The sequence below is a fragment of the Ambystoma mexicanum genome, chromosome 1q (genome assembly GCF_040938575.1).
Source record: "Ambystoma mexicanum isolate Mex_15411 chromosome 1q, UKY_AmexF1_1, whole genome shotgun sequence".
Taxonomy (NCBI): Eukaryota; Metazoa; Chordata; class Amphibia; order Caudata; family Ambystomatidae; genus Ambystoma; species Ambystoma mexicanum.
The window spans coordinates 811,114,805-811,140,048 of NC_090922.1; the positions used below are offsets into that span (position 1 = coordinate 811,114,805).

At 44.1% G+C, this 25,244-nt stretch overlaps 1 protein-coding gene across 1 annotated transcript in view; it reads right to left on the reverse strand.

The window, feature by feature from the left end:
* The window catches only part of LOC138558839 (cysteine-rich secretory protein LCCL domain-containing 2-like), a 446,647-nt gene that overhangs the window by 267,327 nt on the left and 154,076 nt on the right, over positions 1-25,244 (reverse strand). The window contains exons 4-5 of the mRNA XM_069642676.1: positions 21,945-22,011; positions 6,309-6,522 (exon numbers count right to left, since the gene is read on the reverse strand). Coding sequence (XP_069498777.1) covers positions 6,309-6,522; positions 21,945-22,011 — 281 coding nt within the window. The remainder of the gene's footprint in view (positions 1-6,308; positions 6,523-21,944; positions 22,012-25,244) is intronic.

A 25,244-nucleotide genomic window follows, 5' to 3' on the forward strand; every position in this document is an offset into this window, starting at 1 on the left:
AACGGGACTGTGAAAAGATTATAGAATATGGGAGAAAGGCAGGCTCCCTGTGGGACTCCTTGGGTCAGCTCCATTGCGTCTGCATCAGCTATATCGCTACTAACTCTCCACTGACGTCTTTCGAGAAACGATTTCATCCAGCAGGCTGCCAATGTCTGAAAACCCGCTACCTCCTCCAACCTGGTGACCAGAGCAGTATGGTCAACCAGGCTGAAGGGGGCAGACAGGTCCAGCAACATCAGCCTGCTGGTCATACCTTGATCCATGTGATGGAGAAGTCTGGACTTTAAGTCCAGCATGGCTGTCTCAGTTCCATGTTTTTCTCTGAAGCCAGATTGCCTCTGGTTTAAGATGTCAGTAGCTGTAAGATGTTCAAGCACTTGAATATATGCAACCCTATCCAAACTCTTTAATAAAAAAGGAGAGTTTGATATGGGTCGATAATTTAAAGGGTCACCAGTAGGCAGACCCCTTAAAATAGGAGGGTTTGAGGGATACCGTTGTGGCATACCATGAGAGAGAGAGCAAAGGAAGAAGAACCTTTCCAAGAAACAGAAAAAGTGCGGTTAGCGAGGTAGGAAGAGAACCAGTTGAACACTGTGCTTGAGAGACCAAGGGAGGTGAGGGTAGAGTGGGGTGATCAACAGTGTCAAAGGCTGCACTGAGATCAAGAAGAATTAATAGAGAGGAAAGTTTGAGGTGGTGTGCGTGACAAATAGAATCGGATACTCAAAGAAGTGTAGTTTCTGTGGCAAAGCCAAATCTAAATCCAGATCGTTGGGAAGGAAGTACATTATTAGAGTTAAGAAAGGAGGAAAGTTGAATGTGGGTTAAATGCTCCAACAGTTTAAATAAGTATAGCAGGAGTGAGATAGGATGGAAATTAAAGGGGTAAAACGAGTCAAGGGACGGGTTTTGAGGAGTGGTAGAACAGTGGCATGTTTAAAAACGAAGGGAAAGGAGCCTGAGAGCAACGAGATATTACAAAAATGTGTAAAGAAAGAAGCCAGAGCAGGATAGACAGATTTGACCAGAGAGGTAGGGAGATGGCCTGAAGGAGCAGCCACAGGGTGAATCCGAAGGATCATAACTATGACATCACCTTCGAAAATAGTTGTAAAAAAGGGGGTGAAGATTGAAGAAGACAAAAGAAGCGAGCAGAATCGGGGGCAGTGGTAGGACTACTGATAGGAGATGAAATTACAGAGCTTGTAGAGGAACAGATAGTGTCAATCTTAGCAGGGAAAAGGCAGCCCTACATATAAGGGGCGCATCAGCCACTTTTACTGCCCCAAAAAAGGCAACTACTCACAAAAAAGAAAACTATATAGTGAAAATGCTCCCGACCAAAAACAGGGAACAGACACATAGGAGCATGACCCCCTGCTTGCAGCCACAGAGCTCCATGGATAGGTTTGGACCAGACCAGTAGTACACACAGAGCCACAGGAAGAAACTCTACTGTTTTTACCGTCTGATCTGAAGAGGTAAAAATGTGCCTTTTAATGTGTATCAGAGGCGTTGCTAGCGGGGGGCTGAGGGGGCTATAGCCCCAGGTCTTTTGGTTGTAGCCCCGGATAGAAGCTCAGGGGTTACAACCAAAAAGGCTAGCTAGCCCCCAGTCGCAACAGTCGCAGAATTAGCATAGCCCAGGATCTTTTCCAGACCTAGCAACACCCCTGATGTGCATGAATAACTAGATGCAAAGACATATTTATTACAAAAGCATTTATGTTTTACAGTTAATACACATTTTACTTGCTTATAAAATATGCCCATTGGAAATTGGATTTACATTTTTACTCGCTAAAATATCATTTTTACTCCCAACTTATAAAAATAGTGAGTAAAATACTCCCACTTCAAAGTCTTATCTGGAGCACCGAGTATAGGTATGGAAATATGACTTTGCAGGCACGCCACTTCACATATTGCCAGTTGCATAAAAACCATACAAATTACACTGTTTGAGCATTACAGCATGGCCCGTCACAGTCCGGATCAGTGAGCATCTATGTAGGAGTACGTAGGTGTATTACAAGAACCCCTTATTATTAATTTCAGTATTTTGAGACACATAGGGCCTCATAACCATGGCGGTATGGGTTTAACGGTGCCGGTAGAGCTGCCGGCACCGTTAAACCCATACCGCTGCATTGCAAGGTCCGCTCGCGGGTCCTGCTCTGGACGTCTGGTTTTACCAGACGTCTTAAGCGGGTCCCGCGAGCGGTCCAGCATGCTAACAATGGGCCCATCGTTAACGGTCCCGTTGTTAGCATGCACCACATTCCCATTGAGCCCTATGGGGGCTCAAATGGGAATGGGGATGGTCTGAGTACGGGTTCCCTGGATAGGGAAATACCAGGCCCTCCAAGGTTGGAATGGCCTGGTATTTCCCCATTCAGGGAACCCGGACCCGAGTTTGGAGGCAGCCATGCCCTTATTAAGGGCATGGCTGCCTCCAAACTCGTAATGAGGCCCATAGATGTATTTATGCTGGTGGGCTTTAGATGTGATAAAGCAGGCTGAAAGTGGAATGGGCATTGCAACATGTCTCTAAACGTATCCTTCAAGTCAATATTCTCAGACATTACTTTAATGAACCGTTGGATTGGAATAAATTAATATGAGTTGCAGTGATATCTTTAACAGGATAACATTACGAGTATGGCTGAATAGTACAAAATAGCGGTAGCAAAATTATTGCCATTTTTACCGAAACACTATTTTACAAGTGTGGAGGTAAGTTGAGAGAACCTGCATCAGCTTGCTGGATGTTTTTCCTCCGGACAAATGGAGGATATACCTCTGACCATAGATCTGCACGCTGTAGACCCCCAAAACCTCAATGGAGTCCAGTAGCACTCCATAATGGAGAATAACACTGCCTTTGCCCTACTTGCAATTTGATGGATTTTCTTCCAAATGAAGTGACAGTAACACTAAACGAGTTGGGCAGATTTACTACGGCCAAATCTGGCAAACATTTTTCTGAGGCCCCCCTTTCTTTATTCAAACAATGTTGGAGCTAAACAAAATGTGTTTGGATAATTTTGGGATTTAATACTGAGTACGGAGGCCGATAACCGAAGAAGTTGTCCCAATCAATGATGAAGGTGAAAATATTGGTTTGGCAATATATAATGATAAATATTAACAGAAACGTTATTTAGTTGATTTGTAATTATTAAAGCGAAAATGCTGATATAGTTGCCCCTTAACCCCGCACATGTAAAAAGCCCTGCGGGATAATGTGGATCTTGCCTGGAGAATGAGGGCTACTGTAATACTGGAATGTACAACTGAAGTTGACATGTCTAATGCATGTTTTGCATGAGATGGTTTACATGGATCTTGGGTGAAGTGTGAGGCATCCTTCAACGATGGAATGTCCTTTTGAGGTTGACGGTCTATTACCTGAATCAACTTGGTACGTAAGATGACGAAAGTTATGATTGTGGCAGTGTGTCTTAACACACAAGATATACGACTATGTGTCAGTATGGCCAATTTATAACTATCACATTAACTGATTGCAAAACATTAAGGCGTAGAAGTTGACTTAATGATGCTTCAATGCACTTTTCTTTCCCTTTTATTTAATTCTCTTTAAATATAGAACATCGACCCTGTGATTTGAGAACATTGGTGTGAGGAGGAGTTTGTATGCAGTACCCTTTGGGACCACTACACACCACTAATACTACAGGTGTAAGCCAAACCAATGTTTGGTATAAGTCTGAACCACACATTTTTTGGTAGCAGAGCTGAGCAGCCAGGCTTATCTCAAGAGGGAATGGGAGCTTGTAATGAGGTTACACAGAGGTCTACAATTAACAGTATTCAAATAGACTCTTACACGCAAGGTTTCTTGATAAAATACTTATAAATGTATTTCACAGTCAGTTAGAAAACATTCAATAGAAGGAGGCAATATATCTCACACAAAAATATACTTCAGTACTAGATAAGATAAGATTCTAAGGCATTTAACTACTTTGAAGGAGGAGCAAAATGGCATTCAGAGTACTTTGAAGTAGGAGCAAAAAGGCATAGGTTAATAAAACAAAGGTTACAAGTATTCTTAGACAGTGCAAATGTGTTGAGGTCACCAGAGGAGTTGATTCAATGTTGATTCAAGTTGAAGTCAATCTAGAAGGAAAGGGTAGCATTTGACTGCTACATGAGTATTTAGACACGGGGGATGGTAAGTAACCCCTCCAGCACTCTATTGTAAGATAGGGTGTGCTGGCTCTAGGAATTTGAAAAGACTACTAAAGTCAATTTCACTGTACATTCTCTGGGAAACGGTAGTTTATCCCAGAGAAGGTATTTCAACCTTGGGAAAGCCCGAAAAGCTTCCCTGTGCCACTTCACTGAGGGTGCTGTGTGACACACATGAAAAGATGATGCCTATGGAGTTGTCTAAAACTCCATAATCAAAGAACACAAGAGTAAAACACACATCAAAATACATGAGAGAGTGGGAAAAAAGGCTCACACTCTCACCAAAAAATCAAGTCCTCAAAATCCAGCAAAGTTGCTGGGGGTCTCTAGGGTGAAGGGAATTAGCACATTCTTGAGAATTCTTCCTAACAATTGGCATCACACAAAACTACTAATTTAAGGACTATGATGTGGGACTATGATAACAAGAGAAACCCTTTAAGATAGAAGCCAGACAACTGTGGAATGGAATATGCGATAAATGTCCCCTGCCAGTACCATGCCTTGGTGTGCTCAGTCTTATAAGTCATATTTTATTTTTAAATGTTATATCGTACATTGGCATAATAGTATCGATCAAATACTCATAAATAATGAAGACAGTGTATCAGTGTTAATAATTTTGAAATTGGTAAAAGCCATTCATTACTGTCTCCCCCATCATTTAGGTGACTGAAGCAAAGCATGCTGAACTGATTGATACATTGATGGTGTATGGAGGAACCCTAGAAGTGATTTGACCCATCTTTTCAAAATAATCAGTATGAAGCAGATAAAAGCACACAAAAGAAGAGGAATGATCAACATCTTGACGAATGCTGGAGCAAATGAAACAGATAGCCTAGTTGCCAAAACTAGCGCTGGGAGACACTCCGCTTCATTGCGAGTTTGGTGGTAATTCTGACAGAATTACAGCCAAGCACATGTATTGGTATTGCGACTCTGTCCTGCAGATTTACTGCAGGATTGCAAGTGGAGTAATGATAATGATTTGTTATTTACATACCACTTTCGCCAAAGCACCTTGCATAGAACATTTAGATACAATGATCACTCTGCCAAAGTTGGTGCTAATTTATCACTTTGGAAGGAGGAAAGGCTGAGTTGGCCTTGCTGGGATTCAAACGTGTGACCTGCAGATCACACACATCGGATCACAGCAGCAAGTGTTCAACCCACTCTGGTATTAGTGCTGAAGTTTGCTATCTGTAGGACTCCATAGGGAATTAATTGGAATTACCATAAACAGTATTTCTGCCACATTAAATCCAATAATTCTTGGAGTTGTAGTGGAGGATTCACCTCCAGCTATATGCAAATTCACTACATCACCTCCAAAGTCAGATTTCTGCATTCATTAAAAAGTGGCGGTAATGGACTTGCCACCAGAAAATTGCTGCACTGCTGAACTTATAATCGGTGGTGCAGTGTATGCACTTTTTATGTTTATTATTTAAAAAAATGTTTGTCTGTTTAGTCGATATTGAATGACATTTTGTATTACATTTATTGTATATATTTTTGTATGTAGTATAAATGAGTACCAATTAGCATGAGAATGTATGTGGATGAGATAGAAATTCTCTTAATAAGGTTGGCTGAGGAATTTTTGAATCACTGATTTCATAATTTGTTAGAGAAAAAAACAAGAAAAGTAAAAAATGTACAATAAATAGAGAAAGTCATAAATGTTTTCATATAACAAAATACAACTGATGATTCATTTATTGCCTGCATTTATACATGTAGATTATGGTAATGGAATGTTTTCTGAATGATTGATCGCATTGGGGATACATTGTTGTTAAATGGACACTATGCCATTGTGGAAAAAGAAAGCATGTTGAGCGGCAGGACACAAAAAATAACAATCTGTGATTCAGCCAATGAATGCCAATACAATTGCCTGTTGCATGGCTACCAAATATTCTGCTTCTTAGCACCCTCTACCTTCCTCCCCTCTCTGTAGCATTGTTTCGGCCACAAATGTGGTGTTGAAGCTCCATCATATGTACAAAACCCAAAAATGCCATCTGTGAATCAGCATCATCGTATGTCTTGAATGCATTTTTTAGTGTTACCTGGGGAGGTCTGAGGAGTGCTCTTCGGAGAAATGGCATTGTTATCCGAAATAATAATGAAAGACCCATGCCAGGCTCCATAGCTTCTGGTTGTGACGCCATTCCTTAGGGATTGGTGGTAACTGTCTTGTCCTGGTCTCTTTTCTGCTCTCACTCGGCCCCCCGAATTCTTTAAGTTCCCTGTATGGATGGCGGCCTTGCATACAGAAGAGTCCTGAGGAGAGAAGTCAATTTTTATTAAATAGCAGATGCCTGTTTTGCTCTGTTTCATGCAACAAATGCTTGTTTAAGTACTGTCAGAACATGCCTCTGCTCAGTACTGAGCCAGCCGAGATATTTTCTGTTATGGCAATGTTATAAATGTCAAATACAACAACAAAGGCCACACTCAGGCAAGTCTAAGGTAGGAGAAAGGTCTATCAAATCCTTCTAGGCTGCTAAATTAAACGTTTCTGAGTGCAAAACCAGCAATACTGTTGCAGGGGTTTGAGAACAGCAGTAAACCTTTTGCAGATTCACTGCTTTATAATCCACTTCTGCAATTAGTATTCAAATTGCCACTTCTAACTTCCTTACAGCGTTAAATTTAAATGATCGTCTGGAAAAATTACCTCAGCAAGATAACGAAATTCCATTGGCAAATGATAATAGAAGTGTTGTCAGTTCATGCTATGTAGTTTTCATGCTTCTGTAATCCATGTTTACTACAGGGTTTTGATATATTTTATGCTTTAGTATTGTGTTGAGTATCATATATAGTATGTCATTGATGAATTGTCATCTATAATCCCTCTCTTATGTGAAACATAGAACATCAACTGTGGGGACAAAGTGTAATAAATTGCCTTATTTTTGTTCTTTTGTGAAACATTGATGACCTCTATGTGTGTATATACTTAACTCTCTTTTTTTTCCTTTTGATTTCCGTATATATATATATGTAGTGGCGATTTCTGATTTCCGATGAATTGAAGTCTGTGTTTTATATTTGATGAACTTTTTAATTTTGATTCATTGTTAATTATATTGAAAAGTTGATGAATTTCAGCTAAATCAATAAAAAAAAGAATATGATAATGCAGGAAAAAAGCAAAATGCATCAAAGTTTTACAGGATGAAATGAGTAATTAGCAATGCTAATGCCATATAAACTGATGCTAATTAGCATATATATATATATATTACACGCCTGTGGTAGTGGGCGTGTAGTTATGGTAAAGCTTCTTTACTCTTAGAAATAGCAGTTTTTGGGCAGCTTATAACTTTGGCGCTGTTTGACGAACCCTCACCAAACTTTGCAAAGAAAGTCCCGAAAGCTTGCTTTGCAAATTTGGTGCAAATCTGTCCAGTATTTATTTTTAAATGGCTAAAAAAGTTGGTCTAAAAGGTGTGATATCTGCGTCTTGTCCGTGGACTCATTTCCTGGTTCAGTGTCCACAGACAGCGCTGGACCAATCAAAGTACGGCGTGGTTTTCGTGGACATCAAACGTGCACGCTGATTGGTTAATAGAAAACGTGAGGTATGTCAAAACCTTTGAAACAGATGCCATGTTGGATTCGCAGGCTGCGCCCTTAGTCTTCGAATGCCGCGGTAAAACATATTACACTTGTCAAACTAATTAATCTCTGGGGCGGTGAGGGGTGATGAGGATAAGATGAGATATGGCCATAAAAAGACCAAAATTGGGTTATTTTTCTTCTCCAAAGTCTGCGAATATCTCAGATGTTCGCAGACATTGTTGGGATGCTTGCAAACTTGACAAAAGTTAGAGGACATCCATGCACATTTCTGCATTATATGGTCGGCGAAAAGCATTTTTTGGATGGCTTCTAACTTTGGCGTCATTCAATGAAACTGCATGAAATTATGGAATATAATTTTAGACCGAACTCCGAATACTTCTGCAAAAGTTTGGGCAGTTTTGCCAGGAGGTGGCAAAATTAGAGGGGGGGTCCCAAAATGTTTGAAGGGCTTAAACATTTGGTGCTGTTTGACAAATCGACGTATAAGTTTGCAAAACGATTTTAGATCCAACTTTCAATGTTTTTGCAAAGTTTGGTAGGTTTAGGGGCAACATTAGATGGGGGTCTCAACATTTTTAGATGGCGTATAACTTTGGTGCCGTTTGACGAGTCTGCACATAAGCTTGCAAAAAAGGTTATAGACACAACCTTGAATGTTGTTTGTGCAAAGTTTGAATGGATTTTGTCAAGAAGGGGCTAAATTATATCACTTTTTTGTACACACATTTTGACACTTTTCATAAAATAAAACATGGACGGATTTGCAGCTCACTTGTGCGAGGAGCATTGCAAGGACCCGAAATCATGGTTTTGCAAATGTGTCCATGTTTTATTTTTTGAAATGTGTCATAATGTAGGTACACAAAATAGTGTTATACCTTTGGTGACTGAGGCAGCCATGACCCAGACAATCTGGTCACTGGCCATGGCTACGAGGGACTGATAATGGGGTTGAAGAGGGCATGACCACCAGGGACCGATAGTTTGAATGGGAAAATACATTCTGCTTGTGGCTGCAGCCCAAAGTGCTGGACAGGATTGCAGCAAACATGCGCAAGAAGCATCAGCAAGGACCTGAAAGCATGGTTTTGCAAATCTGTCCTGTTTTATTTTTTTCATAGTGTCAAAATGTAAGTACAAAAAATAGTGATAACAATTTGGCGCCTGGCAGTGGGCCTGGCCTTCGGCAAGGAAAAATGTCCACTCTAATTTGCTTGTTGGGGCATGTGGCATGGCCAAAGTCGTAAGTTTGAATGGAAAAAGAAATTCTGCTCACAGCTACAGCTCGAAGTGCTGTATGGAATTGCAGCAAACATGCGCAAGGAGCATCAGCATGGACCTGAATGCATGCCTTTGCAAATCTGTCCTGTGTTTCATTTTTTCCAAAGTGTCAAAATATAAGTACAAAACCTAGTGATATAACTTTTGTGCCTGGACAGTGGGCCTGGCCCTCCGCCAGGACAAATTTCTACTCTGATTTACTTATTTGGGCATGCGGCATGGGCGAAGCCCTAGGTTTGAATGGGAAAACAAATTCTGCTTGCGGCTGCATCCCAAAGTGCTGGACGGGATTTCTGCAAACATGCGCGAGGAGCATCAGCAAGGACCTGAAAGCATGCTTTTGCAAATCTGTCCTGTGTTTTACTATTTCAAAAGTGACAAAATGTAGGTACAAAAAATAGTGCCTCGGCATTGGGCCTGGTCCTCAGCAAGTACAAATGTCTACTCCGATGCAGCATTGCCGAAGCCCATGCACCATGGATTTTGGAGACTGGCCATTGGTCACATTATGAGGATACAGTGGACACTGAACTATGATGGAGGGTAGGTGTGGTGGATAATGGGTGTGGTTTGGTGGGGCTGGTGTCATGGTCGAGCCTCATGCCCTGGGCAATTTAACCATGGTTTGCATCCCCAGCATGCGCTGCTGATAATGACACACATCCGTTGCGTTGCAAAAATATGTTTGTTAAAGATGGTTTATAGTTCTTTCATATATGTTAAAAGAGGAATTATTAATACCTTATATGCAGTGATGAAACATGAAACATGTTCACTAATAAAACAGGGATGTTATGGTTAAGTTGCACACACAAAACCTACGAAATTCAGTGAAACAACTTTGTTAAAGGGACGTTGTTGTTAAGCTACACTATTAAAAACCTCTGAAATTCAGTGAAAAACTTTGTTAAAAGGGACATTATGGTGACAAGTAAAATCGAAAAGCCCAAGGATTTGGCCAGTTATGGTCAGCTATGCAACCATAACTCGCGCTACTGCTAACACTAACACACAGGACATCAAAGATATCATCACAAATGACATTGATGGAGCCCACTAGCCATGGCCTTTGGCCATGGAATTGTACATGTTGCACCAATAGGTTTCTTTGGAGCCCACTAGCCAAGTCCTTGGGTACAAAGATCCATTACCCCCTACCTAGGAGTTGTGATCACTGCAGCTATTTAAAAAAAATATAATTCTCACTCTACCCATTCCCGCAGGATTCTTCCTACATTCCCCCAATAATGGCAATGAACAACTGTTTCCTTGTATTCCCCTGATAATGCTTGAAAATCCCAAACTCTTCTCTTCCCTCAGAGGCACTCACGAAGAGGCCTCCGCCTCTTTCCATGGTCCCCCCACTCCTCACAATTGCTTTTTCCTCCCTCGCCCTCTCCTAGCCATTACCCACATCACTGTTTGGTTCATGTGACACATTTTTGTTTTCTGGGGTGGACTTGCTTGAATTGCGAGTGCTGAATTTCAGGGGTTTTGTTGTATTAAATTTGATCACCTTAACTCTTTCTTACTGAATTTCAAGGATTTTGCTATACCTTAGTTTCTTCAGGGCACACTAGCCATGGCCGTTGGCCACTGTGCATGTTGCACCAATATCTTTATTTTGGGCAGACTAGCCAAGGCCACTGGCCATGCCAAACCATAGGAGTGACCACATACACAGAAGAGTTTTCAGTCTCTTTCGGAAATCGAGGACGTTATTAGACTCTGTAAAGTCATGGGGGAGTTCATTCCAAAGTTTGATGGCATCCTTTTACCTCCTCCAAATAGCATTTTGTATTCTTTCATTTGCGTCTTCTCCTGGTAGTACCCCAGGAATCACACACATTGAGCATGAAAAAATAAGTATTTTCATTTCTGAAAAGACTCTCATCCTCTCTGCTGCAAAGCACTAAGGCTGAAATATATGAAGATTTTAAGGAACAGGTGGGCACCCCATGTCTGTCAAATGTTTTAAGAACTACTGGATGGATTTACCCCAAACCAGTCAAGATTATTAAGTCATTGCTGTGTGCCCACATTGTTTCTTATTTGGTCCAAATCTGCCCAGCGGCTTTCGCGCTACGCCTGTTCCAAATCTGCACTTTTTCTCTATGGGAAAATGAAAGGGGTGAAAACTATGAAACTGTGGTGTTTTGTTTTCTTAATAACATTTTCATTTCATAATGTTTTGTTCCCAAAATGTGCAGTTTGATGGGCTCTTAATGAACCTGGTTTTGATAATGTCATCCAAAACCAAAAAGCAAGTAAAAAGTTATTATCAATAGAATGTTGGGAAAAGATAGTTGCTTTTTCATTTCTGAACTGCCTTTCAGCCTCTTTGCTTCAAGCACCATGGGAAAAATATAGCTATAATTTTGGTAGAAGGGGGACCCTCACTCTTCTTTATTTCTGGCTGTGTGTGTGAAGGTGCCTGACCCCACCTCCACTTGCGGTGATTTCACGTACTTTCCTGCCTTTCTTCGGCCCAACGAGGACCTTCAAACATTGCCTCTCTTAGCGGTCCCCATAGAAGCTGATCCTGCTTCCTAGGTACCACCGCCTGATTGGCTGGCTCGCATGGAAGAGCGTGCTGCCCCCCAGAGCCGGCAGGCAATCATTGGCCCCCTCGCAGGCAGACCTACATAAATAGGTGAATCTTCACCTTGTGCCCCACTTTGTTCCTGGTTGTGTGCGTGGAGGTACCTGCCCCCACCTCCACTTGTGGTGGATTCATATACTTTGCTGCCTTTCTTTGGCCTGAGGAGGACCTTCAAACATGGCTGCTCCTCCTGGTCCCAGAGCAACTGATCCTGCTTCCTGGGTACCACCGCCTGATTGGCTGGCCTGCACAGAAGAGCCTGCAGCCCCCCGGAGCAGGCAGGCGATCGCCAGCCCCCTCGAGGGCCGACCTACATAAATAGGTGAGTATTCACCTTCTGCCTCTCTTTGTTGCTGGCTGTGTGCGTGGAGGCACCTGCCCCTACCTCTACTTGTAGTGGATTCATATACTTTGCTGCCTTTTTGGGCCCGACGAGGACCTTCAAACATGGCCGCTCCTCATGGTACCCGGACATCTGATCCTGCTACCTGGCTACCACTGCCTGATTAGCTGCAGGGACGTCATTTAGGGGTCGCCAGAGGTCGCATCTGCGACCTCTGAGGTCTCCCTTGCGACCTCTGTGGGCTCCCTTGCAACCTCTTTTTTTGTTTGTAATGCAAGCTCCTGGGCTGTGGCCAGCACTATGTGGCTCTTTACTCCTGGAGTGGCTGGTTTCTTGTTCAGGACCCTTAAAAAAAAGAAGACAAATAAGAACAGGAGTGCCACAAGTCTAACCCTTTCAGCACTGACCCTAAATAAGAAAGAATAGGAATACCAAATAATGTGTCTTTATGAAATTCTATACAATAATGGCTAGACTCATTAAAGGTTTATTTCAGGCACACTTCAGGGGGTGAGTCACTGATTTAGTCTGTCCTTAAATGCCTCAAGTCAGCCTTTCATCCTTCTGAGGTCCATAAATGAGTACCAACACAGGTTGGGTGATATTGGGTGTATATGTTTTCTATATAAAGCGCTTAAGCGTAAGTGCTATATAATAATACATCATTATCATTTGGTCATGGACGTCTGCTTGCATTCACAGTAATTTGGTAATATGGGCCTATACACACTGATCTTAACGATACATATGGCGATCCATTCTTGTATGAAATGCACATCACATTATGTGATGCCACTTCCTGTTTTGTCCACGGGTGAAAGGTCGTGTTCCATCGCTTCCTGCAATATCACTTTGGGGTGTGGTCAAATGACATTGCTTCCTGTGATGTCACCAGGGGGTCAAGGGTCATGTGATGTCACTTCCGCTACCCCTGGCATTTTGGTGAAATGACGTCCCTGATTAGCTGGCCCACACAGAAGAGCTTGCAGCTCCCAGGAGCCGGCAGGCGATCGCCAGCCTCCTCGAAGGGCTTCCTTCTAAGGACCAAGTCCTCTCCCTGTACGGGCCTGAGTGGGCCAACAAAAGGGCCATCCACCTTCACAGCATCACCTGTTCCTGCAGTGCTCCTCAATGGTGTCCCGCCAGCCCCCCCTTTATATTGTTGTCCTGACGCATCTTGTTCTTAGCGGCATGCTGCCTCACTGTTCACCGAATCAGCAGCAGACTTCCAATATCTACCGTGCTGTTGAACCCTTCAGCTATTGTCAAGCCAAACTTTATGCTTCTCTGACCTTCAGGACTATGGAAAGTGTTCTGATTCGTTGTACCGGTAGCACACCAGATCACCTTCCCTTGGACCACAACATTCTACCTGTCTGCTGACTGCATACAACATCCTCCTCCCACGTGTCTCTGCTGTACTTCCCACCCACAGCCTGCTTTCTGCTGCCTTTTAGCACCAAACACACTTTCACCCTTATGAGTGCCTTAACACCTGCACCCCCATTTCGTGCTGAGTTAGTGCTTTGTGGTAAAATCAATTCTAGGTGTGCTTTTTTTAAATTGTTGCATCCCTCTTTTCATGCTGTATTAGTGCTTTGTGGTAAAATCAATTCTAGGTGTGCTTTTTAAATTGTTGCACCACAGATTTCATCCTGCAAACAATGAAGCAGCCAGCCACTACTCACAAACATTGGTCCCCTGCACCTCGACCTGTGAGTGATGTCTGAACCTTTCATCTGCCTCATCCATTCACATTCTGGACCATAACTGTGCCTTTCCTCAATCTGCCTTCCCAGGCTCACATATCCTACCTCTTCCTTCCTTCATTCATTCATTCATTGCATTCTGTGCCCTGTTTTTGATTTTCGAATTTGGGTGTGCGTGCTTTTATCTTCTTGCACCCCACTGCTGCACTGCATTCTGTGCCCTGTTGTTGATGTTCGAATGAGGGTGTGTGTGCCTTTTACCTTGTTGCACCCTACTGCTGCCTGGTCAAAGGGTCTGCGACAGGGGAAACTGTATTGACAAACTGCTGGTAAAAATGGGCAAATTCTAAGGAGGACCCTTAAGTATGTAGAACAAGGCTTGATATAAGCAGAACTCACCATGGCTCTCAGGAGTAAAGACGAATCCCAGGAATTCTGTGTGTCGAGTGAAACAGACATTTCTCCAGTTTAGCAAATAAAGCTGTGTCACACAACCTCTGCAAGATAGTTTGGAGGTGTTTCACATGGAGTTCATACAAGGTGGCGTACACAAGTATGCTGTCAATATATACAATGACATACTGCTCAAGAATAGCAAGGACAATGGGCCTCATTCCGAGTAGGGCGGTAAGGGTTAACGGTCACCGGTAACGAGACCGGTGCAGTTAAACCCTTACCGCCCTACTACGAGTTCCCTTTGCGGGTCCTTCCTTAACGCCTGCTTTTAGCAGGCGTTAAGGACGGGACCCGCAAAGGGACTTTAGTGCTAATAACGGTACCGTAATTTACGGTACCGTTATTAGCGCCTTCCCCATTCCCATTGACCCCTATGGGGGCTCAAATGGGAATGGGGAAGGGCCCTTGTGAATGGGGAATTACCGGTACCTCCAACCTTGGAATGGATCGGTAATTACTCCATTCACCAGGGCGGAGTCGGAACGATTTTGGAGGCAGCCATGCCGCAAATAGCGGCGTGCTTACCTCCAAAGTCGGAATGAGACCCAATGTCATTTATAAAGTGTTAAATATTTGCCTGGGTCCTGAAGAGTCAAAAGTCATGATCAAGAACTTGTATACACCATACTTCATCCAGAAAGCTGTCTTCCTATCATCCCTATCCCAAATGCATACCAAGTTATAGGTCCCAAACAGATCAAGCTTGGTATACATGAATGCTGATTGCAGTTGATCCAAGAGAACCAATATCAAGGTTTTATGGTAATGATCCTTGATTGTGAAGATTAAGAGCCCTGTAATCTTTGCAGAGATGGAAAACACACCATTATTTGGACAGAAGAAGAGGGACTAGGCAGCAGGCAAACAGTAGTGTTGAATGAAACCCTTCATAAGAGCAAAAGTCAAGTATTCTGTCACTACTTCTCATTTCTCAGTGGGAGACTAGCCTAGACTACTGAGCCACAAGGAATATATGTCCCTCCCATCAAGGTGATTGGGAAGTCATAGGGCTTGTGGGGTAGCAGATCAGATATTCTGCTTACCTCTTGTCGAAAACATCAGTTTAGTCCTGGTTTCCCATCAGTAGAGCAACAGTGATTGCCCTCACTTCATGACACCCATTAAGAAGGTTGACAGAAAGACTCTTGAGTTGAGGGACTTCCTAGATAATGTGTGTGTAATGATCAGAGGAAAAACACATCGTTTTCTCAACTCAGTTTGGGGCGGGACTATGCAATTGCAACTGGGGCACCACTGGGGCACCACAAGTATGATTCCAAAATGGGGAGTGGCTAAGAGAGGAAAAGTGTTATTTTCCTTATGCACCTGGCAAGTAGACAAAGTGAACATAACCATTTGTTCAAACACTGGACCTGCAGAGGTTTCATACGTGTCTTAGAACTTTGGTTATACCTGCATTTTTGGTATATGTCATGTCCAAATAATTGCCAATGGTGCCTGAGTCTACCATATCAGAAGCAGACAATTTCTCACCAACTTGAATAAAGAACATCACATCAAGACATGTGTTTGGATTGGTGATGTCTCATCAATGATGAAGACTCGTCCCTCTATGAACTAGTCTTGGTGCTTTCTGTTTTCTTTGCTGGGCAGGTCTGCATGAAGTGGCTTGTCTGACCACAGTAGCCCTTTTCCATTCTCTTTCTTCATGGGTCAACTGACTCCAAACTGACCAGATCTGCATAGGCCCCAGAGTGTCTCCACCAGAAATGAATGGACTGCCATTCTTTACAGCTTCATGTAACCTTTGTAAGTACAAGTACTTTAGTGTAAAATCCTGGTTACCTGTAAAACGTGAACAGTAGAAAATCTGCAGGAAGAAACAAGTGCCTGCTTTGAAGAGAAAATGAGCGCATTGGAGACCTTGTTGGAACAGCTGGTGTCGCATCTGATACAGGCTTATGCCAAGCACCAAGAGGGACTCGAACAAATAGTTACCACCCAACAAAGGCCCATTCTTCTTCATGGGGTTTTACAGCTGTAGAGAGAGGGAGAAGACTTAAGATTTTGTTTCCTGAATTTTGAGCGGTTAGCGCATCAATTTCATTGGCGTGAAGAATTAAAATCTTGCTATCTCGCTCCGTTATTGAGGGGAGATTTTCAATCATCCTACCAAACCTTAAACCCTCTAGGGACAACATCCTTTGATGAAATTAAACAGGACTTGTTACTTCGGGTAGGACAAACAAAGAACTTCTTTCGGAATAAGTTCTGGGAGATGAAATTAAACTCTGGCGAAACACCAGTTGAACTAGGGGCCCAAAATACCCGGTCCCTGTGGCTGGGGCAAAAACACTCCTCGAGATCATGGAAGCACTAGCTTTAGAACAGCTCACTAACAGCTTACCCCCATCTTTATGGGGGGCCGTCTTGCAGATGAACAAACCAACCTTAGCGGCCGCAGTAGAGATGGCTCAGAGTTATGCCGAAGCAAACAAACAGCTGAGGATTTTACACAGAGGTGAGGAAGGACGTAGAGATCCAAAACCAATTTCCCAGAATCCATTCCATCCCAAGATAAAAAGTAACCATAGAGAACGCCTCCCGGAAAGTTCACTTAAGATAGGAATGAAAGACACTGAGGAGGGGATGATAAAAAACATCCAGTAATGAAAGTTAGGGGGGGGTGTAAAACCAGAGGAAGTAAGACCCCCAAAACTCCCAGTGATAACCTGTTTCTCCTGTGGAGAAAAGTACATTTGGCCAGACACTGTCCCACTAATGAGAAAGAGGAACTAGTGGAGATAAGCTTGATGACAGGGGAAGAATAGGTACCTGAAACAACACAGGATGAGTCAAATGTTGAGAATGTCATTAATTACCTATGTCTGATGCCACCATTTAAACCCCATGAGCAAGCTACCGTAAATGGTATTCCCGTTTCAGCTTTGGTCGATTCTGGTAGTAAGCAAACAGCCAACCGAGCAGACTTAAATACATACCAATGATCTAGAAGAAAAAAAAAACATTAAAATCACATGTGTGCATGGGTAGCAAGAGGTCTGTCATAGCTCTCCAGCAGTTATAAACATCAGGCAAAGAGAGATTACAATGAGCTCAGCTGTAATACCAGGGCTTCCTGAAGAAGAAGTAATAGGAGAACAGGAAAAAGCCGAGAAGAGCTGCAAGAGGCTGTATAGAGCCCTGACAGAAGGTACAGCTTCCCGGGGACCTCTGGGACTTAAGAGAAGCTGTTATAGAGGGGTCTGTGACCCACACTTAAGAAACCACTATGCAGGGGTACCTGGGACCCACAGTTAAGAAACCTGTACAAAGGGGCCTGGGACCTGCAGATAAGAAGCCAATACAAGGGGGTCTGGGACCAGCATATGAGAAAGGCATACCATGGCAGGCGAGTACACCAAGGCTGCCTTGTGAACAACCAGGAATATAGTAAGAAGGGGTCTTGGACCCGCAATTTAAGAAAGCCAGCCCCTGGCAGGAGAGTACACCATGGCTGTCCATTGACAGTTAAGAGAAGCCTGTGAAAGGTCTGGGAAGGGAGACATTCCCCCAACCATAGTGAATCGCCAAGAGGAGCCTGAGAAAGGCCTGGGAAAGGGAGACATTCCCTCAATTGCATTAACTTAACAAGAAAAGCCTGAGAAAGGCCCAGGGAAGGGAGATATTCCCCCAACCACGGTAAACTGCCAAGAGAAGCCTGAGAAAGGCCTGGGGAACAGAGACATTTCCCCTACTTTGCAAACCATACCATCCAGAAGAAGGGAGTCATTCTTCTGGGCCTTGAAGAGACTGATCCATTTTAGTTTTATTATTAGTGTGAGGGTTTGAAGTAGGATTTTGACACAGGACAGTGGACTTCTTAGTTACAGACATTATGATATTAACTTAGCTTTAGTTCAGGCCTGGAAACCCCTCTTAGAGTTAGGGTTAGCTAGGTTTCTTTCTTTTGGTATAAAATAAAAGTCTTTGCCCAAAGACATGCCTCCTGTGTGTCAGTCTCCTCCTTCCACACCCCCACAGTGACACATTTGGTAATGTAGAAAGGTGTCTGAAGTTTGCATTTGGGCTAGAGGTGCTCTGCACATGGTAACGCTGCAGCGCCTCGTCTACACACATTTTACATTCATTTTCTTGCCTACTGCCACAACATCTCTCTTCCACTCCTCCCATTACCCTCTGTATCTAGGTTGGAGGATTTAGAGAGTATTGGTATTGCTACTTGACATTTACCATGACCTTGGAATCAGGCCCTCAGTGAGGTACTTTCATTGATTTACCTGTTAGAGATGAACCTGTCCAAAAAGGTGACAAAACCTGAAAGCATATTTGTGTAAAAGAGTGTAGCTGGTGAAACAACTGATGGCAATCTTTCCTGATGAGCCACACATAAAATGCATGAAAGAAAAATTATAAATTACTCACCGTAGTGACCAACGTACTCTTAGTCCATAGTCCCCTTTCCTCCATACTGTACGGGCGTCCCTTCCAAGGGACGGGAGACTGAACCTTTTTCACCTGAAAAAACCTTCTTCCCCTTTAAATTTAGAGGCGCCTGGAGGTGCGGCCCAGGGAGCATGCGCTGCCCTGACTCTGCCCTCTGGTGCCACACCCCAGTCCCCTTTTCTGCGTCGACAGGAACGGGCCAAATTCACCAGCGCTCCTGGGTTTGGCTTCGGCCATGTAATTCCATGCGCGGATACTTCTTCTCTTTGTCTTTTTTTGTCTTTTCTATGATTCAGGTACTCGGTCCTCAGGCGTCACGCTCCTCCCCGGCACATGTCGACTTCTACAGGGTTCAGCAGGTGTCCCTTCTAGCAACAGGCTTTTCCCAACTTCAGACCCCCACGCCCTCTGCCTATGTTGCCTTGGCCCAGACCACGGTTTGGCAATCATGTTTGGCGTGTGACTCCATGTCCTCAAAGGCGCTAAAGAACAGACTAGCCAGGTGGTGGGAGCTCTTCCAGAAGTCACGTGATCCACACTCGAGAGTCTTGGATGAGGCCCGACACAGCGGGCTGAGCAACATGTTGCAGGCACGTGGCAGGCAGCTCGACAAAATGGCCGCCGTGCCAGACAGGAGCACCCATCCAACGCCATTCCACAAATTCGGCCAAGAACGAGCATCAAGGTGGGACTGGCCTCAACCAGGTACGTGGCCTACAGTCTATCCTTCATATGTGCAGGGCAACTTTCCCATGCGTCCTTACGGACTGGGTACGCAGCAGCTCCACCAGTCCCTAGCTACCCCGTTGGTTCCCCCTGCCACCTTTTCGGCCTGTGAGGAGGTGCCCTTCGACAAATTCCTCGGCCTCATGAGGTCTCCTCATCAAGGACGCAGTCAAGGAAGTCCTTCCCGCCATGCTAGCGGCACCACAGATGCATCCATCGGGCCCTCTGACCCCGGTGCAGCTGCCTCCTCCAGCTCCACAGCCAACTCCGCAACCTCTGCTGCCTCTGGCTGAGGTCTCTGTACTCCAGCCTCCGCCGCCATCTACCCCTCCTCCTCCACAAGATCCTCTGGATCCACAGAACACGGACGAGGAGGAGGACCCTGACACGCCATCCTCAGCCAGGGCCTTCCATGAATGTGTTGCTTGGCTGGTGGAGTACCTAGGCCTCCCTCAGCCCGAGGTCGAACAGCCGGCAGAGGGGGTTCTGGCTGAAGTCTTCACAAGACGCCCCTCTGCCAGCACGGGGATTCCACTGCAAACCGATGTAGTCTCCCTGGACAAGGGTTAGCTCAAGCCCCACTCAGTCCAGCCGGTCAACCGATGCCTGGACGCCAAGTACAAGCAGATGGAGGGGGACACACTCTTGCTCTCGACCCATCCTCAGCCACACTCCTCGGTGATCTCTGCGGCATCACTTTACTCCAAGCCTCAGTCGTCCTCAGCCTCCTCCTCTGCGGCGCTGCTAGGCAAGGAGGAGAAGAACTTGGAGGCTTACGGCAAGAAGATCTACTCCAACGCCTCCTTGCACCTGCGTCAGGCCAACGCAGATGCCATGCTGGCTGCCGCCAACCATCGGTTATGGCGGGAAATTGCAGACTTCCTCCCGGAACTCCCCTCCCAATGCAAATTACGCTTTAAGGCGGGGCTAGCGAAGGCCAAGCTCATGGCGCATGACCTCATGGAATCCACAGTGGCGCATATCGATAACTCAGGCCGTGTCATCTGCATTGCCAGGGACATGTGGTGCACAGCCTGGCCCCGGGCGATGAAATTCAACCCAGACGTCCAGGAGCGCATTCTAGATCTACCGTTCGAGGGGAGGGGCTCTTCCACTCCTCTACGGATGAAGAGCTGGACAAAAAGAAGAACAGCTCACAAACAGGTAAGTCCGTGCCCATTCTTACAAAGACCACCCCCAAATCTTACACCCATTCTCAGCAGCGCTCAGAGAAGGATCGTACATATGGAGGGTTCTACGGCTTCCAAACCCCAAACCCTCTCCCGTAATGATAGGCTCACAACTTGTGTCAAGTGTTGGCAATAAAAGGCTGTAGGATTTTATTGTAGAGATATGAGTTATGGCAAATACACAATATCACATATCATGATGGTATCATACTTTTGGGCACCGGGTCCTGAGGTTACCCCCTCTGACCCGTGCCGCCTTCTTGTGTCCCACGACTTGTTGTGGGCACTGTACAGTGCCTTGTACTTCTTTTTGTTCTTCTCCCCTTTTTGTAGGGTGGGCGGGTTCTGTGGTAAAGATGCAAGAAGATTTGGAAGACACTGAGTAAACTTTGTGCTGCCGAGACTGCGTGTCTCCGTAGCTGGGGGGAGGAGAGGAGCAGGCACAGAGAAAGTTGGGGCTGCCCCTCTCCCAGATGCCGATGGTAACAGCAGTTACCCTGCCTCGCTTGTGGGATGCCCATGCAGCATTGCCCAGTATAAATCCTCTCAGTGGGCTGCAATAATGCAACTGCCTGCAGCTGATGTGCCCCAATGTTTGTGAAGTCTTGCATTCTTTTACCAGCTGTGCCAGGAATTACAATTCTTTCCCCACCGCACAGATTCCGAGCCCAGAACTACTTGCTCCTCCATCCCAAGGGTCATGGTAACCTAGAAGAATGTTAGGTTTCATGTGGAATCGGTGTTTCATGAATTTATCGAATGTGAAATGTCGAGGGAGAAAAAAACGGAAGTCATTTGTCTGAGAATAACATTCGGTTTTCCCTCCCGCTGATATTTCTGGCAACCCTTCTTCCCCCCACCCCCTTACTTACATGTTGGCCGGCAGACCGTGTGTGCCAACTTCTCCAGCATCCCTCTGGATTGTTGGTTCATGGGCAACAGGGTCTTTCTATTTTTGTTTCAACTCGGGAGCGGCGGACACCCCTGCAACCTCCAATGCCATTATATTGAACAGGGGTGCTGGGGACACCCTGCTCCCCTTGTTCACTATAATGACACCGAATGGGGGATTTATTCAACATTTTTAGCTGTATGTAATTGTCCTACAGCCCATTTTCGAACAAATCTTCCATTCCTTTTTTTTGGCGAATTTTTATACGGATTCCTAAATCAAGCACTCACGAACCAATTTTGGACAAACAGACAGAAGCTTAAAAAGAAATAAACAGTCTTTAAAATGAGGATTAATGGGGAGGAAAAAAACCTAGAGCCACTGTGCCCAACACAAAAATGTTCACATTTCCTACAGTGCTGCAAAACAAAATCAACAAAAGTTGTGGATGCATGTTTAAAAATTCTGCTGAATATTGTCTTACATCTGTGTAAATGTCCGTCCCCCACACTGCAACTTCCTGATGCAGACATCCTTCTGGGCAAAGAACTCTAGAATGGAAGAGAGAAATGGTCACAATCGGTTCCGCTTGTCATGCCTTGATCAATGGATATGGTGTCTTGTTTCAGAAAATCACCAGTCCTTAATTCTCAAACTAACCAATTTACGTTAGCCATTAAATATAATAATGATTACTCCTATTAAGTTTACAGTAGACAGTCGTAATTCTGCTAATGGCAGGGACGGAACTATAATGCACTTCTCTTCTTTTTAGATTTCAAACAGTAGCAAGCCATATTTCATGAAAGAAAACTACATCTCCCACAATCCTTTTCTTTGTGACCATCCCCTTTCTAGTCATCCACCAATCATGTCTTGTGCCATTTACTCAACTACACGAGTCCTGAAAATCCTCTTGTTTCCCCTCAGCTACTAATACTGTCAACACATAGCTCTTTGGAATAAGGCAAAATGGCCGTCTCTGAAATGTAGTCGAATAAGAAGAAGGGAACTAAAGAACTGATAGGTACAAGTTCAGAAAAAAGATTGAGGACGGATGATCCTTACCCAGCTCTAGTAAGAAAAAAACATTGTAATAATGTAGAATACGAAGGTATGATAATTACCATTATAACATTAATAGAATCACTACTGTCTGTGTAAACTTAGCAGGACTAATCCATTGTCTATGGCATGGCACAGAGGTTCCTACTATTCACACTTTAAAGCTGCAATAGAACCACAACCAAAAAATACATATCGGGTTTAAAAAATAATGTATCAGAGGTTGAGGCATTAGACCAATCAGCTGATTTGACAGTATCTTCCAATCAAGCACTGTGCCATTGGCTTTTGATGCCATACCCTATTTAGAAGACTGAGCCAGGAAAATGGACTCATCCTCCACTGCTTCTTTCTTAGCCCATGTAACCCATCTAGCTAGGGTCGGATAGGACATTGGAACATATGGTTTGCAGAAGGAAACAAATGGATAATTACTGGATACTCACAAATCCAATGTAATTCATTCATAGCGCATCAAATGTGTTACCACACAGAATTTAGGATTCGAAGCGTTGGCATAGCTCTCAAACTTTTGTGTCACCAAGGCGGGTGAAAACACCCGATTTTCTTTTTTGCGGGTGAGAGCCCATAGACGTTAATGGGCGTATGAGGGACTTTGCGGATGATTCAGCTGCTTTCAAGGCGGGTGAAACCCACCAAAAGAGGGTGAGTTGAGAGCTATGTGTAGAACTCCTTGTTCCCCACAGATGACCATGACCTCAGGTGAAGTTCCAGTAACTTCTTTATTTGTTCCAGTACATTATGATAGTCATGTAATGTCAGGTACATCTGGGTTCAGGGCAACATACACCTGCATCCTCCCAGGTAGGCTTACATCTCCCAACTGACCACATAGAACCCCAGTCACACAAACATTCTAACCCTTAACACTCCATTGTCAATCAATACACTGACCAAAGGTTCCATTAGGATGCAGGATAATACCAAATCCCTACATTATGCTTTGGAGTAAATTATTTAAAATAAATACATGTTTCAGTAAAAGAGGAGGGGAAAGACTTTCTTGCAAGTGGACTCTTAATCATGAACTAAAATGAGAATGCCCTGCCCTTATGACATCAAATTGCCCCTATTGCCTATATCTTTTCTAGCAGGCATTTAGAGGTTTAGTCCGTCCTTTTTGCTTTGCCATGGCTTGTTCTCTCCACAAACCCTTTTCACCATGCCCTCTGCGATGGGCCAAAAAGTGTTGCTCGGCAGAAACTGGTGCCTAGGTCGCTGACCCCATGTGACAGGCTCACCACCTTGCCTTCAGCCACGTGATTTATAGCTACTTCTTGCACTGAAGCCCTGTTAAAAATAAGCATTGACAAAGCCAACAGCTTTTCCCTAATAGACTAAACTAAAGGGTAGAGGTACTGTAATCTTTCGTTTTGTAGCTGGGCAAAAGAAACGCTCTAAACGTTTCAGAAACGTACACTCTTCTAAGTGAAATGGGTTTCATAATGAGCTAGCTACATAAGGTCGACTATGTGATATGATAGTTTATTTATAACTTGCTTAACACACCACAGACCCGCGGAACCGAACCTGTATTGTTCCATGTCGTTTTGTTTCCAAGGTGAGCATCTTTCCCCTGAACTATCCTACCGAGACTACGTGCAGTACTTTTATATACAGGAGTTAAGCATGCACTGGTTTAGGTAAAACAACAGTACAAGTGCACATATATTTTTACAGATAACCTCACACAGGGAAGTATGAAACGCCGCACCAGGTCCTGGATCAAGCACTTAATAAGCAGGGTTCCCAGAGTTTGTAGGATTTGCTTGGATCTCCAAGGGTATAATATGCCAGCATAGCTTTGGCACCCCTGGCTATCCCAATTTTCCACACACTTCTTGTCATCCAGGAAACGGATGCAAGCATTTTAACATCTAACTGGAAACACAAACAGCTGTGTGGTAAGCATGTGTGGCAAGCATGCAATTAACCAGTGTGTCACACAGACGAGCAGTGAACAGCATATACATCTTTCAACTTCATTTAGGCTTCACAAAAACATCAACTTGTAGAACCAAGTTTTGTTCTACCAAGCTACAGGGAGCAATGAAACGGGGAAATAAAGCCTCATATTCAGTTTGCCTGTGCGGTAAAAAAGTGGTTTCTGTCATTAAAGGAACTACTGACAGTTTAACACACTGCCTAAAATCAGCTGATTAACTGCAGTGGGATTACCTATGCTGCCACGCCGCATAATCCTGCAGTAAATTCACAGAACCGAGGCCCTGATTCAAAATTTGGCGCAGTGAAGGCTCTAAACAGCACGATTCACTGCGCCAAAAGAGGACGCCCAGGCTCCACTAGTATTCTCAAGTGGGCCTGGGTGTCCTCGTAGAGCACGACAGTACACTGTGTGGATTGCGCCTGTTTTCAGTTGTAACGGGCGCAATCCAATCTCGGCAGCATTTTTGTAAAATAACGACAGAATAGTTATTTTATGAAAATGGACCCGAGAAAACAGATGTAAGCAGCTTTAGCATTGCAGAATACAACGTTGAAGCTGCTTGCTTTGGTGTATGTGAAAATGTTCATATGCACCACACGGATGTATATGAACACTTTCATATACACCAAAGCAAGCAGCTTCAACGTTGTATTCTGCAACGTTGAAGCTGCTTACTTTGGTGGGTATGAAAGTGTTCATATACACCTTGCACTGGCACCGGCTTCTTGTGACACTCCTCCAGTCTAACGG